The sequence below is a fragment of the Thamnophis elegans genome, chromosome 8, assembly GCF_009769535.1.
Source record: "Thamnophis elegans isolate rThaEle1 chromosome 8, rThaEle1.pri, whole genome shotgun sequence".
NCBI classification, from domain to species: domain Eukaryota; kingdom Metazoa; phylum Chordata; class Lepidosauria; order Squamata; family Colubridae; genus Thamnophis; species Thamnophis elegans.
In genome coordinates this window covers 26,107,577-26,127,843 of record NC_045548.1, presented here as the reverse complement: position 1 = coordinate 26,127,843, position 20,267 = coordinate 26,107,577, and the positions used below count along the sequence as shown (strand labels likewise).

The following is a 20,267-nucleotide window of genomic DNA, read 5'->3' as shown; positions in this document are numbered from 1 at the left end:
GCAGAGGAAAGGAGAGCAGTGGAAATCTGTGGGCCGATCCTTGGGACGGAAGAGCCACCGCTGCTAGTAAAACCCCACCCTAGCTCTGGAGATAAAAGGCAGGAGGTGGAGATGAATAGATGTGGCAGACAACGATTCAGCTCTCTGCTGGACAGACTTGTTAGCCTGCGGTGAGAAAGAAACTTATTGTTGGGGCTGCTGCGCTCTTAATAGAGGAATCATTGATTTAACTACAGAGGGTTTGTCATGTTTGGGGAGCTGGGTCAGAACAACAGACCAACTCTCATCAAATCACCAGATACACTATTTTAGCATATTAGTAACTCTCCATTCTCCTAATTTCCAGGAATATTATTTAAAACGCACATCATAAGACAATAATAAGCAAGTGTCTTCATTTTTCCATGCTGAAAAATTAACATTTTTCTTAGCCCGTTTTAGGAAAAATTCCCATGGATCTTAGCCTGTTTTAGGAAAAATTCTATCAACCAGAGATAACAGGTTTCCAACACACTGATAAATGAAAAACACCTGCTTACCCTTCTTGTAACAATAGGATCAACATCTTTAGGATCATGGTGACTAAGTGTCATGAGATCAGCATTAAGAGTTCTTATCCGCTGCAATCGGAGACGGATATATCTTGCAGAGGTAAACTCCAGTAATGTTGGTGAAGGGTCATCAGCACTGGGTCTCCCATTGATCAGTGATGTGTGTATCTAAAAAATAAGACTAATTTGATTATAAACACATTGTCCACATGTGTGCAAAAATAACTGTGGTGTTTCCTCATTCATAGGCTTCTGTAAGAATTTAGAATAATTTACCTGAGCCAATGAGTACAGAAACTTATAGTACAGAAACAAAGCAAAAGAAAACAAGCTTTTGTATGCTAGCAAAACAGGTCAAAAGAAAAATGGCAAACAAGCAAAGTTTTGTGAAACTCAGGCCAAATAATGCTTTATTTTCTTATTTGCAGTTTGTTATACATAAAATTCCTTCTTGTGTCTATATTTACTTATCTAAAATTACTTTTTCAAAGTTTTTTATTTTTATTTATACATTTTTCTTTAGCATATATGGGTGCTTAATAAGCAGTGTATTGTCTGAGTCATTTTTTTTTAAAGCAACTCAAGAATACAATAACAGAACTGGACTGATCTGCACAAGATTTAACAAATTCAAATTCTAGTATGTTCACTAAATACCTACACACACACACACACACACACACACACACACACACACACACACATTCCTTCTTAAAGATGTTGAATCAGCTGTCTGCATCTCATACAAACTCTTTTTTTCTATGGGGAGATAAACTCTGCCAAGAGTGGAAATTTGTAACTTACAATCCTGACAAATTTCTGCTTTAGAAGTTTGAAAAAAGCACAGGAAGATCAGCAGTCCTTGACCTGTTACTAACTAACAAAGGAAAATCAAAGAAATAAACAGTGTGGAAATGCAATCATGCTGAACGTATGGATTTTACAGGACACCAAATGTGCTTAAAGAGGCATTTTGAACTTCAAAAATATAGATTAAAAGGAACTCAAGAACAATCTGCAAGACTGCAGGATACCACACAAAAGAATATAATGGGAAAAGGAGCTTAAGGTAGGTAGCAATTCCTGAAAAGTAGGTACTAAAAGCAGAACTATAAAAACTTCAAAAAGGAAAAAAAAAAATGAGGAATGGCAATAGAAGCCAACAGCGCAAAAACGTCTAATGCAAAGTTGAAAACGAATGATATATGTGAGACAAAATTGGACATTGGAATAATCTATATTTTCTTCTTTGTAATAAAATAATGGAATGTATTCCATCTGTGCATATGTTTGCATGTGTGCGTTTCTGTACTCCCCATCTGTTACAGCGGTATTTGTGCCTTGGGAAGTTCAGGGAGAGCTATACTTAACAACAATTCATTCAGCAACTATTGAGAGTTACAACAACATTGAATGAATGTTAATCTTCGAAGTTCTGGCTATTGTAGTGCCCTTGTGTTCATCTGATCAGAATTTGGGGACTTGACAGCTCGCCTGCCTTTACAACCACAGGAAAATTCAATGCCCTCAACCTGCTGTGAGCTGCAGAGCGCGCATTTGAAGCACCCTAGACAACCAATCTGCGGATTTCAATACACTGAAATTGCAGTCCCTGCAAGACTTTGTAGAATGAAGACTGGGCCAAGATTAGATTAGATTAGATTTATTAAATTTATATGCTGCCCTTTCCCCCCGAAAGGGGACTCAGTAGAGGGCCTGAAGGTACACTCTGCTGTTAGTGGGCTCACCTCCACCCATCACTGAAGCCTGCTGAAGCATTTCCAATGTGAGGTGCAGAACATGCGCTGGCCCTCCAAGAAGCCTTTGTCCCTCCGCTTCCTCCAGTTCTGCCACTACTCTTAACAGTGCCTTCTTCATAGCTTCTACTTTCACCCAGGGAAAAACTACAGCCTCTACAGCAATGGTTCTCAACCTGTGGGTCGGGACCCCTTTGGGGGTCAAATGACCCTTTCACAGGGGTCACCTAAGACCATCGGAAAACACATATTTTCGCTGGTCTTAGGAACCGAGATACCAATTTTATGGTTGGGGGACACCACAACATGAGGAACTGTATTAAAGGGTCACGGCATTGGGAAGGTTGAGAACCACCGCTTTACAGCCTTACCTGCAATAAAGTGTGCCATGCCTCACCATCCTGTCCCACTCCCTCAGTCCCTTGTTGGGCACAGCAATCTCCCTTTGACAGATGAGATTCTACTGCCCTGCAGGGCTTGGTGTTCACATCTCAGAGCTGCCCCCTTATCCATTGCCTGAATCCCTGGCTAGCAACAGCAGGATGAAGACAGTGAAGTTGACAGTTGGATTTTTGTTTAAATAATTTGAGAACTTAAACCTGCCTTCTCCTACTTGGATGTTCTCCAGATGTTGACTTTAATTCAAAGAATTCTCCATGATATAAAATCTGTCTGGAACGTATAGACGGTAATTCCATTTAACTATAAAATGTTCAAAGTCAGGAAAGTATTAAATTCAGTTAAAGTCTGCTAAAATTTCCTAACATGCTTTATTCTAAATTTCTTTCAATTATGAGGGTTAGAACAAATGTTTCAGCTCAGGAAACATCAGAAATATCCAACAATCTGGTATCTCAATTTAATGTTGGACCATACTTGTAACTGGGGCTAAAGCAGTAATTTAACATTTACTAAATTAATGTTAGTAGTGGTTTTAGTTTCAAACACATACCCTTTTAAAAGAAATTTTAGATTTGTTTACTAGTAACTTGGTACTGAGGTCACAGTTCTATCTGCTAGTATATAAGGAAAGGCATTCATTGTAGGTTAGTTTTCAATGCACAATTTCCTTATAACATGGGTTGCTTCTCTGATCTATGCCAGACAGCAAGTATGAATAGAGCTGCTTAAAAGGAATAATAATCAACTGTTGACCTGCCAATTCCAGCTCTTTTGATCAAGCTCTCCTTGAAATGATGCCAACAATTATTCAAGCTGCATTCAGTCATTCAGATTTTTATTCCAGTGTGTTATTTTTTTTCCTAAAGCAATTAAAATTAGAAACTTTCTCTACAAAACAATTGAGATCCAGCTAAAGGGGAATACACATTTTATCTATTGTGCTATTTCATTATTTATGAAGCTTATTAACTGTCTTATTTTTATAGGAGCAAAATACAAAAGAATGGCTACCAGAATGAGTCCCTTCTTCCCATTTATAGAAATAGATACTGCCATCTGGTCAACATCTTCAAAAGGGCTCTCTAAAATATTGATCAGGTTCATGGAAGAAGAGGTATTTTAACCTCTCATAAACACCTTAAATTATGCCTAGAAATCAACTAGCACCCATTTTAGATTTTTCTATAAAGATATGTGATCCCTGTACCATTCCTTTCCTGGGTTAGCAGCCTAATGTAGTACTTTGCATTAATTTCAACTTCTAAACATTTTCCACTTACAATGTGTTGCACTAGTTTAGTATCAAAACAAAGAATACTTGCCTTGTTCAGATACTATCAGATCTGTGGGATTCTACCCATGAGTTATATTAATGTACTTCCCTACTGGTTCGCAAATGTGAGTGCACGCATCTGTGCATGCATTCCTTCTTCTGCGCATGTGCTTTACCTTAAAAAAGGGACTAAATGGGATGCTGTAGAGCTGGGGCGGGTAAGCAGGGCCGCATGTGACTTCTGCTACCAGTTCAGGCGAACTGGTCAGAACCAGCAGAATACCACCTCTGATTCTACCTGAGAGGAGACTAAAAGTGTTGTACTCCCTCCGCCAGAAGTGATTCATAAATTGGAAAGCTTCAAATCCTCAGAAATTAAACCTGTCTCAGTTGCTACTAATGACAGATAAAAGATGGATGGAAGAAAAACAGGATTAACTTTTCAGCAGAGAGATATTTGTTATCACTATATCATTTTATTCCCTCCATGACCACAAATAATAAGCACATGAACTAAAAGAAAACATACCTCTCCATGCTCAAGTGGAACAAGTTTAGAATAATAGGAAGTGCATATAACTTCATTGTCTTTCTTGTATGTAGGAGGACCAAGTCTTGGTGTCACGTTGTATCTAGTTAGACACTCGGTATCACTAATTGCATAGTATTGCCAAGGGCTGAATTCAATACCATTCACAGAACGTTCCAAAATCCAGTTTCCAGGCCTTGGAGCATTAGCAGCTTTTATGATGATGTAAGCAACTTGAAAGGTCTAAAAATAATGTTAACAGAAAGGACAATATTTTACCAGAAACATGCCCAAAGTCAGGTTTACAGGCTTCAACAACATGCAAGGTTACTTCTTTTGATTATATTGCTTATTATACAAATACTTTGCATTCATTTCAATTGCTGATTCCACGAGTGTTCTTTGTACAGAGTTCAATTTAATTTTCATCTAATTTTCAGACTCAAAAGTTACATATTTTTCCCAACACATAAGAAACCCTTTAAAACCAAGCATTGAGGGATGACAGAATTAAAATGTAGCATCATAAATATAAAACCATTTTTGCCACAAAAAAGGGTTTTATAGTAAAGCTGAAAAATAAATTTTAATTAGAATGTAAAAAATATTTTAATACTGCTGGTTTGTACTAGCCTATAGATCCATGCTAAAGGGTCTCATTCAGATTGAATATATACAAAAATAAATCTTGACATTCCTAACAATGTAATTTAATTTATAAGATTTATTTTAATTATTTATTAAATATACCTGTATACTGCCACAATAAAAAATAATTCTCAGTGACTCCATCAAAATACAATGTAAAATAAGTCAATACAAAAATAAAACACAACATTTACATGCACTGGTACTTAAATCATACAATTTTCTCTTTTAAGTACTACAGCATACCGTATTTTTTGGACTATAAGATGCACCGGAGTATAAGACGCACTATGATTTTGAAGATTTTTTTTTAAAGTGCTTGCACTCTGCAGGCCACCCAAACCCTCTAAATTTTTTGCAAAAAAGGGGGGGCATGTAGAGCTTTGGGAGGCTTTGTAAAGTGCTCCTGGGGGCTGGGGGAGCAAAAATTAGCATGAAATGGCCCGTTTTTTGCAAAAATGGACCATTTTTTGCCACAAAAAACGGGCATACAGAGGCTTTGGGAGGCTTGTAGAGTGCTCCTCGGGATTGTGGGGGCAAAAATGAGCAAAGATGGCCCATTTTTGCTCGTTTTTGCCCTCCCCAGCCCCCAGGAGCACTTTGCAAGCCTCCCAAACCCTCTGCACGTCCATTTTAGCAAAGGGGAAGGGGTTTCGGTAGGCCAAAAATGCTGTATTCAGTGTATAAGACGCACCCAGATTTTCACCTTCTTTTGGGGAGGAAGGTGCATCTTATACTCTGAAAAATATGGTATTTAAAAAACCATGATCTAACAGGCTACCATTTAAGGATAAAAAAATCTAATGAGAGCCATACTAGTTCTCTATCCTATTATGTAAGCTATTTGTGTGATTTAAGACAATTATGGGTTTGGTAAATCTGTAATTAGGTCTGTGTAAACTGCAATTGCTTATTTACATAATTTCTAACATAATCAACAAATTGCAAATAATACAATATCATAAAAGTACTACTTTAATTTTATATTAGCTTCGGGTAATATACATAGTTTCTAGCACCAATATTCTTACATTACTCAGGTGCAGTATCTGAGTTTAAAAACATGCATAATGCAGCTGTAGCATTTAAAAATAAATTTTACTTCTAATGTCTTTCTATTATTTGTGGGAAACTGAGATCCCTTAGGTATCACAACCTGTCATAATGTAATTATTGCATGGAATGGGGGGGGGGGAGCTTGTATTTGAGTATTTGCTTCAAAATAAAAATTCCTAATCTTAATAGATTTGATACAGCTGTGCATGCCATGATGTATCTTTTTTCAGATTTTTTTAAAGTACAGGTGTACTTTAATGAATAGTCTAGAAATGCCATGATTGTGCAATGATGAATATTTTTTTTCCTAATAAATTTTAAAGTGTGCATATGGCTAATATTTAGGAACCATCAGTTAACATTCCAGATGTCGTATGTTAGAACTAATTAAGGAAATACTTGCAAATGGTGTTTTTTAATTCTACTTTTCAGAGGACAGCAGAGAAAAACAGGCAAGAATGTAAGTTCGGTGAAGTTCAAGCAGTAATATTTTTATGCAATCAGGAGTTCTTTGAGCTTGGTTGTTTTCTTGCAGAAGTTTCATTACACAGACTAGGTAACATCATCACTAGCAGCACTGATAATATTAGCTAATTTGGGTAATGAAATGTCTGCAAGAAAACAACCAAGCTCAGGAAGCACCAAGACCCCTCATTTCAATCCTGAGCTACAAATATTCTCCTTTATTTGTTCTATGCAATCACCACATATTTTAGGACTGGGTTTTTGTACAGTAACTCTGAACTCATCTTTTGTCTGTGTATAAATTTGCTGAGTTAGTTATTGATTTTAATATTTACCATTCATCAGGAAACAGTTGGAACTGAAGTGCATCACTGGATCAGAACATGTTATGAATTCACATGTTATAGCATCTTTCTTTCCCATTCCCATGTTTGTAATTTTCTGAGTAACTTTTGTCCCACAAAAAAATCACGGGTGCAGTTGGTCTGTTTCCAAGCAAGAGTATAGGCATAAATTTTTTCTCTATTCTTCATAGAATCAGGGAATATATTAATGATACACATGAAGTGAAAAATGAATGGAACAAACATATTTTGGAGCAGAAGTTCAGCAAGACCACTCTTGGTAGACCATTATTTTAACTCTCCTTAACCACTGCCATGTTTGTTTATTTGTTCACTCACTCACTCACTCACTCACTCACTCACTCACTCACTCATTCATTCATTCATTCATTCATTCATGTACAGCTAAGAGATCTCTCAACTGCAGATATCCCAGGTGACAGACATTAAAAGCTAAGAACAATTAAAAAAAGGAAATTTAAAAGATCATAAACTTTCAAAAGAGAAACTACATATAACAACAAAACATCCTATGATGGCTCAATCAATACTTTGACTCAAACACATGGAAAACAAGCATGTTTTCAGCAACTTTCTGAACATCATCAGAAGGGAAATTAAGTGTGCCATACACTGGATCTATCCATACTACCTGAACTTCCCTGTGCCACTAGTGTCATCCTACCCATTCTCTACTACTGCATTCTTTCCTTTCCCACTGCCACTTCATTCCTACTGTTGCATTCACTGGCTCCAGGCACCTTACCTCTCTAGCAACACAAAGCTTTCTTCCCACCCACCTCCTATTTTCTACTTTCCTGGATGCCACCATCTTTCTATACCCACTTGCTGCTTTCATTCAACACCACCTATTTTTCATCTCCAATGCACACCTTCCTTTCCTCTTCTCATTGTTTAGCACCCACCTGTCACATACATTCTACTTCTCCATGTTCACATGCTATGAGCCTTCCTTTTGTCATCCCCTCTCTCTTCAACTCCAGAAGATCTTTTCCAGAATGCTCAAGTTCCAAGTCCACACACAGACCTAGCACAAATGCTTTGGATTTAAATCTATGCCTGAATTGTCCTATACCCTTAAGTCATGCATAGAAATTGTTGCAGGTTTTCTAACTTAGATGAGATGGAAATGATCCAATAGATAATCTGATTCAATTTCCTGCTGGATACAGGAATTCACAAAACCATAATCAACAGATCAGTCCCTGTTTGAAAACCTCTAGTAAGTCTAGGTCGAACACTTTTCAAGACAGATTATTCCTTACTATAAAGAAACTTCTGTTCAGCACCCAATTCTCCTTGAATCAATTAATTTTAATTAAAACAACAAAAAAGAGTTTTTCCCTTTAGGGAAACATTACAGTCTTTTGTATAAAGTTAGCTAACAATTCCATTACTAAAGATTGCATTTGCCTCAAACCATAATGTTCTAATGATAAATAATGCATGACTAGTTCGGCTGTAGGAAATAAATGGAGGCAGCAAATGCAAAGAAACCTTTTGTTGCATTTCCCATCAACAGTTGCCCTATTATTCTCCCTTCACAGCCACGTGAACAACTGCACAACTACCAAGGCACAAAAAAATCCATTAATATGCTCTTGCTACCCTCCAGGTCTTTCCGCTTTTCACTTTGTTATTCTTTTATTTGTTCTGTTTTCTCATGTATGTTACTTGGAAATATGAAATGGAAAGGGAATGATGGAAATTCTTGGAGGTGTGATATAGCTATTAAAGCCATTATCTGTAGCTAAAGAAAAGAAAAATAAACTCTTAATAAAGTCCACCAGAAAATATCAGACTTATAGACTGGACTCGAAACTAAATAAAAATGCAGATACCCAAATAAGGCAATTAGAAATCATTTCATTACTGTAGAACAGAAAACAACAAGTACATAAAGTTATGAAAGATAATGACTGACTCAAAAGAGATTTTACCTGCAATTTTTCTTTGTCCTGGTCTTATAGCTACCAACCTGGTTTCATAGACCAGGTACAACAAACAGTTTGCACACAATTGATTAAGGACTATAGTTTATCTTAACCATAATTAACTGAATATATTGTCATTGTGATTGAAATTCCACCCCTTTGTACCTTTGTGTGATATCAACCAGGGCCACTGCAATCTGTGACTACCATCTTGCCTACTGTGATACTCCTCCCAGAAGATACTGCTGGGACGATATAATATTAATCCAACGAACAAATTATTTCATAAATTTCAGATTTTACCCAACAGGCAGAACTACTATTAATAGGTAAGATCACAAAAATTCAAGAATTTCTGCCAAGCAAACTTTTATCAGGGCAAAAAAGAAGCCATTTTGATGTGTCATTTTGTTTCAAAAGATAATGAATAAATAACTCCACATCTCTTGCTCTTTTCTGCCCATTCTTGGCAGTTTATTATCTTCCATAAAAGTGGACTGATTTTCATCACCTTGTGTTTTACAATGGGCAGATTAGATTTACTATCAAACTACAGTATGTTTCACTTACTGTGTATAAACTAACCCTCTAAAACTAATATACTATTAATGTATGTTTTAATTTATATCTACTTGGAAAATGGTTAATAATTCAAGATTAGTTTTAGAAATTAAGATATATATATATATTCCCCTTGAGGCAATTCAAACAGCTGAAGAACTTGGAACACATTCAGCAATTTCTCCATGTTAAAATTAGTAACTGAGAAGTAATCATTCACAGAACCCAGGCAATCTTTATTAAGCCAAATGCTTTCTTACTGAAAACAAATGTATTTTGGTATGAAATGCTTTTTTAAAAAAATAAAATGCTGTAAAGCAGAAAGAAATAAGGAAAAAGGGACACTTGATGGTGAAAGGTATAAAATCAATTTAATGAATGCTGGAATGCCTTAAGAAGAAAGATGCAATGCCAATTTGGAAAAAAACTTTATACATATAAATGATACGATGCTTCTTTTTAAAAAGTTAATTAAAGTCTGAATAATACGTTTAGCAGTGAACTGCAGATGGGCCAATGTTAATTTTGTCTCTTACAAATTAAATTTTAAATCAAATGCCATATAATGAAAGGCTAGTTCAAAGCTGATAAAATATATATCAACTGCAAATTACTTAATCAGAGCTACTTCCATATTTATGTAACTGGCTAGGTCAACAGCTGTTTCATATTTTAAGTTATCACTTAACTTTTCATAGAAAAGTGATCCTTTTTACAAATAATGGCTTAGTATTGAGACATAAATTGCTCTTCTGAGTATTCTTTCATCTTTAAAACTCTCTAAAGAAATAGTTTTCTTATCTCATGATGGAGTTTTGATATATAATTTCAAAATAATCCTTTAATCCTTTTTCAAAAGATAATCATTCAATTTTAGCAGATTAAGAATGTATGTATGAGTGTCTATCAATTTTGCTCACTTATTTTAAGTTCCTTCATTTATAAGGTGACCAGACGTCCCGCTTTTTCGCTTTTTCCTGCGTCTCGCAACATTTTTAAAAAGTCCCAATTTTCATGGGTGAGTAGACAAAAGGTCATCGGCAGTGCTGCCAGGACCAGCTGTGCGAGGGCGAGGGAAGAGCAGGGCGGGGCCTGAGGGAAGCCAGAGGGAGGGGGCTCGGAGGGAGGGGGGAGCCAAGATGGCGGTGGCTGAGGAGGAGGAGGTCTCGCGGCCGCCGCTGTCACCGACACCACCAAGAAATTGCAGGACGATAGTGGCCATGCGCCGGGAGGGCGGCCTGCAGGGCTGGAGGCTGCGCAGTGGCTGCATGCTGCCGAGCACTAACAGGAGTTGGGGGCAGGCTGGGCGGGCTGGCCGAGTGGCCTCGCCAACGTACGGAGCTCGCCTCGCCGCCCAATGGAGGCTGCCCTGCTGCTGGCGCTGCTGCGCCTCTGCTCCACCGCGAAGATGCCACCGCCACCCCCACCGTCTCTTCCCACCCGGACACCCGCCAGCCAGGAGCCGCCCGAAGCCTTCCTGCCCACCACTGGCTGCACTGCAGCCGACTCGCCCTGCGCAGGCTGGAAGGCTTCGGGCGTCCGAGTGGGAACAGCCAGCGAATGGATGGCAGTGGCATCGCCGCCCAGGAGCCACCCGAAGCCTTCCTGCCCACCACCGCCCCGGGTGGGCTGGAAGGCTCCTAGAAGGTGAGCGTCCGGGCGGGAAGAGCCGGCGAGGGGGTAACGATGGCATCTTCAGCAGCGGAGCAGAGGCGCAGTTGGGCCAGCAGCAGAGCAGCCTCCATCGGGCAGCGAGGCAAGCTGCGTGCGTGAGGCCGCTTGGCCAGCCCGCCCCGCGACTCCTGCTAGTGCTCGGGCTGGAAGGCTTCAGGCGGCCAGAGGGTGAAGATGAGGCCAGGCAAGAAGAAGGACCTGGGCACACTGGGTACGTGTTGGGCACCCCTTCGATTTCTTCTCCCCCCCCCCCCCGGTCAATGGTGTTCCGATTTACCAATTTTAAAATCTGGTCACTTTATTCATTTAGTACAGAACATTTAGCTAAGCTGCACTAACCAAACTGCATTTTTAATATAATAGTAAGCAAAGACAACTACTACGTTTTCTGTAAGTTGTTAAATACAAATGAAATTACTTTCGTTTCATCTTCGTTCTCACCACATTTTTTTAATGTTTCTTAGCACGCTATTCAAGATCAAATATTGCACTCAATCCAGAGAAAGCTCAGCACTTCTTGCTGAATTCTAGTAATCAAAGGCTTTCAAAAGAAAGGATGAAAATTTAAGTGATGTGTCATATATGTTGTTTATATATACAGCCAATCAACTGAGTGTCAGCTAATTTACACTGCAATAGTTTAGAGCAATTTTGACATTTATTAGTACAGTGTGTCGATATATACATGAACAGAAAAAAAATAAAATGTAAGAGTCAACTGGATATTGCATGCATTGAGTTGCTATGGGCATTTATTTATCTCAATCCAATCTACTTCACAGAAATGTTATGGAGATAACGATATAGGTGACTTTCAATGTAGGTTATTTCTTCTAATAAACATGAGATAATTTTCCAATTGCCATCACTGTACATTAGAGCAATAATAAAAGATATCAAATAGTCCTTTAGGAATGAAAACAAACTGCCTCTACCTACCTGTCTTAGGTCTAGAGTTATTGTTACCCAATGGTATTCTCTTCCATTCTGAATGCTAGGACTTTGCCACCAGTGATTAGTACCATCTATAGCATTTGAGATAGGATGTTGTTCTAAAATAAACACAAATTACAATCAAATTTTCCCAGTTTCTTTTAATGTATTATTGCCATGCTACAACCACTCACATATATTAATGTATACATGTTACAAAAGAAAATAAATCAGTTCAATCAATCTAGACTATGCTATATAAAGACCAGCCCACAAATCTAAGATTAAATACAACTCAGAATTCTGTTTTAATCTAAATTGGAGCCTTCACATGACATGCTCTACTCAAATAGTTGTGGGTGTAGTGAATAAGAATAAGGACCTTGATGGAAATATGCAGGTAGTTACTTAGCCGAAAATTCAGAACAATGAGTTAACATTCAGAAGCACCTTAATTAATAACTTTAATTCAGTCAAATACAAGAACAATATACTATGTAGCATTCAATATAATCAGAGTTGCAAAATTCTATTATAGCCAATCTCAATAAAAGTCATTTTAGCCTTCCTGTAGAGTTGCCTTCCTGGTCTGATCTACTTGGTAGACAATGATTCACAAAATGTCTAGAAAAAGTATGATGTAATAAACTTGCCTTTGGAATTTGCACTATTGTAATCACAAATTCGACACTGTGCATTGCGTAGGGGTCGGCCTGGAACGTGCTCCACAAGTTTACAAAACATTTCAGGGCCTTTTTCACCACAAGTAGCATTAGTGCTGATATGAGCATTACTAGCTAGGTTTAGAATGGCAGGAAATAAACCTGAAAGAGATTAGATATGAATCTTTATTAACATTTTATGGCAGTCTTTATCAAATCCTCAAGTAATGTCTTATGTGTCAGTAGCAACATGCTATAAATTTAGTACATTAACAAATAATTGGTTTACTATAATATATCACAGAGAGAATCACTATATGAAGAAAAGTTCTCTGAAGTTCAAGAAAAGATGTTTCTCCCCCCACCCCATCATAGACCAATTTAATGAATATTTCTGCCAACAAATAATTTAATAATACATGGCAAAAAGAAATTGCTATGCATTACAAAACATCAGTTCTTAACACACAATTCAGGATAGCTGAATATAAACTTGCACCAGATTTATTCAATGAAGCAGTAACATTTAAGGACCCTTAACCTGTAAGCTTACTTAGAGAATACTTTAAAATAAAACAAAAAATAAAAGTCTTCCAAATAAGTTTAACAAAGAATAGTCAACTAACACAATACCTTACTAACTCAAGGACAATATAAAGCCTTGCATGGCACGATGAAGTTTGTATCTCAAAAATACAACTTCTATTGACCCAATACTGAGTGTGGGAAGTGCTGTAGAAGTGTAATGAATATCTTTAATCATAAATGCACTTCCATTTTGCTCCCTAAAATTTTTCTCATAAAGCACAATAAGTGTGATTATTTGGCAAAATACAGTACAACCATTTGTTTAGTGACTGAAGTTACAATGGCACTAAAAAAAGTTATTTGTAACCATTTTTCATATTTATGAACACTGCAGCATCCCCATGGTCACATGATCAAAATTCAGATGCTTGCAACTGGCACATATACTGTATATATAGGGATTGCTGTATCCCGAGATCAAACTCAAATGGGGAAGCCAACTTCACTTAACAGTTGTGTTACTAACTTAACAATTGCAGTGATTCACTTAATAAGAAAGGTCATAAAATGGGGGGGGGGGGGCGACAGACTTAACCACTGTCTTGCTCAGCAATGTATATTTTAGGCTCAGTTTTAGCCATAAGTTGAGTACTACCTGTATGTTATTTTTATTGCAACAGATTAATAAGGCTGCTCCCCAAGAAACTGCAAATATATTTATGATTTGGGACTACCAATTTCCTGTCCTTTTTATCTTTAAATCTAGTTAGTTGAAAAAGCATTAATGGGATAAGAATGCTAATCTGTGCTTAGGAATATAAACAAATGAGGCAGTACTAATTTAAACAAGCAAACTGTAAAGAATTGGAATTCTTTCAAAACTTTTACCTACCATAACAATGTGGCATTCATTTTGTGCTTTTTTACCCTACTGTGCATTCTTTCTTTTAAGAGCCAGATATATTGTCTCAGTTTTTTTAAAAAAAAATGATAGAAGGATATGCAAGATTATTTCACTTTGGAACAAAATTGTACCTTGAACATAAAAACCCCTTCTAAATGTAGCATGAAAACAAATCTCACTGAAGTTGGTGTATGCTTGAATAGACCATATTAAATATTATTGAGGAATAATTAAATTTATAGATTGTTGGTTATAAAACTGACTTCAATCACTGATACATTTTTCATTTTAACATTTAAATTTAATTTTGCAAACTTCTCCTTTATACCTGGGAAAGTTCATCTGATATTTATAGTTACAATACTGAATTTTTAAAAGCCTACCTACTTGAGAAAGAAGTGTAGATTTTGAATACCATACTATTCAAACAGAAGAGTACACCGGTATGTGTATATTTTATTTCAGAACAAATATTCTGGATATCTTTTACTTAATGATAGATCATAATAACACCCTTAATATAGACATTTCAATGAGTTAGGGGGTTAGAGAGGCTGAATATTTCCCCAAGTATGAATGACATTTGAATAAAAAGTAATGAATTTTTCAGTGGGAACATTAATATTTAACAGTCTTTCCCTGTCCTCTTATTTAAAAAGGGCAAGCTGTTGTATTCGGTCTACTCATTTAAGAATTGCCTTATAAATTCTGGAGAAGGTCTGTGCTTTGGTGATTAAAATCCTACCAACATGTGATGGACTAATCCAATCACTTGCCTCAGCTTCTTCCAAGCTTCAAAACCATGTTACACATAAACTACATGCTGATAAATAGATATCACTTAAGTGAGAGAAATAACAGCATGTCATGAGAAAGTATGATCCCAACCGGTACCGGATCAGCCCAAATGCCAAAATGCGAGGCAATATCTGTGGAGAGAAAAGCTCCAGATGACACTGCAGAATGCTGTTAACTAGTGGTGGGTTTCCATTTTTTTTACTACCGGTTTGCTCGTGTGCGCTCACATGCCATTTCTGTACAGAAGTGTCTGGGTGGGTGGGTGGGTGGAGCCTCCCGCCACCGCCACCACCAGTTTGCCCAAGCCGGGCCCAGCCGGAGCAATTCACCTCTGCTGTTAACCATTCTGAATGTGGCGCTAGTTCATTCTGTGATGCACCATGCACGAGCGTGACAGCTAAATAATTACTCTATACTAACACTGTAGTCTCCTAGTTAATGTCATACCCTAAATAAATAAATACTTTCAATCTTATCACTCTATTGGACCTTCTTTGAGGGAGTGTGTTAATTGAGCATTTATTACCTGCCCCACTTCTAAATGAGTTGAGATCTACTTCTACAAACTTTTTCATTCTCCTGAAACTAGTAATAAAAAAAATTAAATGGCACATTGTCCTGCCATAGAATAGTTGTTCTACTTTATTTAATGCTACAAGTTTGCTTACAATACTTCTCGGGGGGGGGGGGGGGAATTATAACCAATTAAAGTATAGCTTATTCAAAAATTATAAATATACTTTCCTCCTTAGTATCAAATATATCTACATATTCAGTAGAGATACCTTCTGAATAATTAAATCCTTAGAGTTTTTTACATCAAGTAGATAACAAATATACTTTTCTGCTTTTAATTTTGAAAAAGGATATATACTTAATAAATACAGATTAATAGTTTTTGGGAAAACTGCCAAAACATGTATTTGTTATAACTTGCACAAAAAAAAGTCCCCCCAAAAAGTTATATACCAAATAAATAAATTCAACAGTCATTGCATAATAGCTGATATATATATATATATATATATATATATATATATATATATATATATATATATATATATATATATATATATATATATATATATATATAAAGTCACAGCCCCTGGTATGCCCAAATATGGGAGGAAGTTCACTGCTTCCATTCTCTGTCCATCGGCTCGTCACAAGAGACCATTCAGACAGAAACCCAATATTTTTACTGTTGCCTTTTGTTACATTTGTGTTGTATTTGTGCCTTTATTTATTTATCAGGACAAATACAACATACATACATACATACATACATACATACATACATACATACATACATACATAGATACATACATACATACATACATACGTACGTACGTACGTACGTACGTACGTATGTATGTATGTATGTATGTTATATTTATGCTGATAAATAAATAAAGGGAGACTAGTATAGATCTATTTCAAGCTATTTAGCTCTCATCAGCTAGCCATACCCATGTTTGGGAATCGAACCTGTGCTCCATTGCCTCCCAGGCAATGACAACATAACAAATATAGCATAACAAATGTAACAAAAAGGCAACAGTAAAAAATATTGGGTTTCTGTCTGGATGGTCTCTTGTGACGAGCCTAATGACAGAGAGTGGAATAATTTTATATATATATATATTTTATATATATATATATAAAATTATTAAACTATGCTGTAATTTCAATATTCTAATTTAGTCAATTACATTTTTTTAATATATATTTTTAATATAGCATTAGGACAATGTGATGATTTTTTTATCACATATTCTAGGAAAACTATTCATATCTCTCTCTCACCCACACACTATCTCTCTCTCTCTCTCTCTCTCTCTCTCTCTCTCTCTCTCTCTAGATAATAAATGAATTTTAAGATGTTTCAACTAAAGAGACATAATTACATTATTTTTGTTCTCTCTGCAAACAAAGATTGCATCCCTGTCTTGCAAAGCATTTTGCAATACTTTGGACATTTTGAAGCATTAATTCCAAGAGGAAGTAATAAATAAAACCATCTGCTTTGCTGCTTGAATATTTCAGAATATATGTGATCTCATTAAAGCTCACAATCCCGTAAACTCCTTCAAGTTATTGCCTACACAAACTTCACAGATAATATTTCTTATCAATTTGGCAGGAAAAAAGAAAACTTCCTTCCAGAAGATAAAAAGTGATGTATACATAGAAATCCTAAAAAGATTGGGGCAGTTACAGTATATTATAAATTTATTGGAGAAAAACAAGATTTTTATTTCAGGGTAATACTAAAAGAGTCCCCCTTTGTGAGATTCACAAAGTAATACAACTATCAAAATAATTCACCTTCAGAAACTAAGCTTATTTATAGACACAGCTGTCATTTAGTGGCAAATAGTAATCAGAAGTTTTTACTACTAAATTATTAAAACAGAATACCAACAAAAACTCAAATGAATTGGTTCTACCTACATTAAATAAAATATAAGAAAAACTCTTCCTAATAAAGTTTGTTCTCAAAAATTTGTTGGGATTTTTTTTGTATTCTTTTCCCTCCGATTCCCCCCCCCCCAAAAGAAACAGAACGTGGACAAATTTACATCTACAAAATAATTGTCACTAACAGCAAACTGCTGTTTCAAGAAGCACTATGAGTTGTAGTATAACCATTAAATATTTTTAAGACTTTTTGATATTTTATTTGTAAAAAATAATTAAGTAACCTCTTAATATATCATGTTTTTCTAACGTACATAGTATTTCAAGTATTTCGTTATCCTGTCAGAATGATAAGAGCAAGGAATATCCCAAGGACAGCAGCTGTTGAATCCTTACCAAAGAACAAAGAAAAGGGAACTTTCAGAAGAATCCTTCCCTCCTGTAAATACCTGCAACTTATCAGTACATGCTGATAATTTTTTGGTACACAAAGGACAACATTTTCCAAGATAGGCAAGAGTATTTGTTTACTAAACTTAATCTTTATCCTATTCAGAACAGCTTCACAAGATTTGTATGTGTCATCCCTTTGTGAGAAGAATAAGTGCTACATTATTCTAGCTGGAGTTGTAAATATAGGTAGTCCTCAACTTACAACCACAATTGAGCCCAAAATTTCTGTTGCTAAGTGAGAAAGCTGTTGAGGGACATTTGCTCCATTTTACCACCTTTCTTGCCACAGTTGTATGGTTGTTAAGGGAATCTGTCTTCGCCAATGACTTTTTTCAGAAGGTCGCAAAAAGTGATCACGCAAATTTGAAAGACTGGAACCATCATAAATAAGAGTCAATTGTTAACCATCTGAAATTTGATCATGTGACTGTGGAGATGCTGCAATGGTCATGTGAAAAACGGCCATAAGTCACTTTTTTCAGTGTCATTGTAACATTGAACAGTCACTAAATGAACTGTTGTAAGTAGAGGATTACAATGGGACCTCCGGTCACAATCGTAATCCGTTCCAGGACTTTGGTCACAACCCAATTTGGTCATAGCTGGAGGCAAGACTGACTGCGCATGCACATACAAAAAAAATGGTGCAGAAGGGGAAATTGCCATGGCAGGGGAAATCGCCACGGCTGTGTTTGGTTGCCACCCAAGTATTTGTTTGTGACCAGATACAAAAAATTTGTGAAATTTTTGGTAGGCACCCGATTTGGTCGTGGTCAGAAGTGTTCATGACCCGAGGTTCTACTGTACCTGTAATAACTGACTTATTCTGCATACAATGTGTGACCATCAGATTAGTGTGCAATTAATTAGAAAAAGAAGTGGGGTTATTCATAACTGCTTTTCATCTATTCGGGGCAAAATATACAAGTCAAAACGTTTGAATTTGGGGTCTTTACCTGCTACATTCTGGGTATGGGAAGCCATAGTAATAGCACAAAGAGGAAATTGAAGGATGAGAGAAAGGTGAAGATTTGGGCCAGTTCCTTTCTCAAAAGAAATTCTTGTTTGCCTTGGAGATGCCAATCATAATATTTGGGTTGGGGAGGAAGCTTTAATAAAAATTGGGGGCTGAGAAGGATTTCCTGTGCCCTTTATCCACTTTTATCCTGGGCAGCTTTGTGATGATGTTTTATCAGCTATTGCTGATATGACCTAGTGATGTATTTATTTGTAGAAAAGTCAATTAAATTCTTCATTATATTTCTGACTCATCAGTCATCTTCACTGCACTCAGGAAAAGTAATCATCTTTTCAGATAATTTCATCATACTCTGATGAAAAATAAAATTTGATTTTCAAACTCAAGACTCCGAGAGAATAGAATTTCATTATTTGCTGCAGGTCCAGGCATCAGTGGGACTAAGCTATAATCAGAATGATCCAGAACAGACTAGTCCATTTCTAGAGTTCTGGGTCAGCCCAAATTAGGCCCCGAAATCAGATTTGTCATTGTATAATCTACTGTATAAAAATTACAAAAAAATAATTAAGAAAATCTTAACTTTTAGCAAAACACCAAAAGTATTGGATTAATCCTGGAATCATAATTAAATTACATTCTGGTGGTTTCATTATTAATTTATAACTCAGAATAAACTTCTGGATGGAATTAACAGAGTTGTTACCAAATAAATCTGAAATGTATCATATTGAAGAAGGATGAATCTGAATATAGTGAGGAAACTTTTAAATCATCTCTACACCTTATACATATTAGGCTGAACTGTTTTTGTGTGAATTTGTTGCTAAAGTCACTGAATACCCATAGGCGCATCCTGCAGAAAAGTAATTGTAAATCTTTCACAGCCTAACTAGGATCCCCATGTATAGTATATCAGCAGTAAGCCAGGCCACAGTTAACTGTGCAAGACTACTACTCCTTTTAGCATATACATATGCATATAAAGATGTTCCTCTTGGCATGAGATTTCCCTCGTGTGTCCTACTCTTTCACACACAAAAGAATCTTCAGTTTTTATTTACCATACTCATTACTACAAGAATTTTGATTAAACTACTATCAAAATAGTTTTGAAGAAATTTATCGTTTGGATTAGATAAGGCAGAAGGCACATTATTCCTAGATCATTTTAGATCAATAAATCATTATTTTTATTCTAATCAAATTAATACAAGAGAATTATGTATTTCTTTTCAAAATGTTAACAGCTGCATTCTCAAAGGATTTAAGGTTTTTTTTAAAAAAAAAATTCAAGGAGTTGGAGAATTCAACATAATAGGAAGAGAAAAAGCACTTAGACTTATATGCCATCCCATAGTGTCCCATTGTTGG

General features: G+C 36.3%; 1 protein-coding gene across 1 annotated transcript in view; it reads right to left on the bottom strand.

Moving 5' to 3' along the window:
* The window catches only part of LAMA1 (laminin subunit alpha 1), a 97,331-nt gene extending 78,433 nt beyond the window's left edge, over positions 1-18,898 (bottom strand). Inside the window, exons 1-5 of the mRNA XM_032222905.1 lie at positions 18,871-18,898; positions 12,802-12,972; positions 12,155-12,267; positions 4,513-4,755; positions 540-719 (exon numbers count right to left, since the gene is read on the bottom strand). Of these exons, the coding sequence (XP_032078796.1) occupies positions 540-719; positions 4,513-4,755; positions 12,155-12,267; positions 12,802-12,972; positions 18,871-18,898 (735 nt within the window). The remainder of the gene's footprint in view (positions 1-539; positions 720-4,512; positions 4,756-12,154; positions 12,268-12,801; positions 12,973-18,870) is intronic.
* Positions 18,899-20,267: the final 1,369 nt, after the last annotated feature.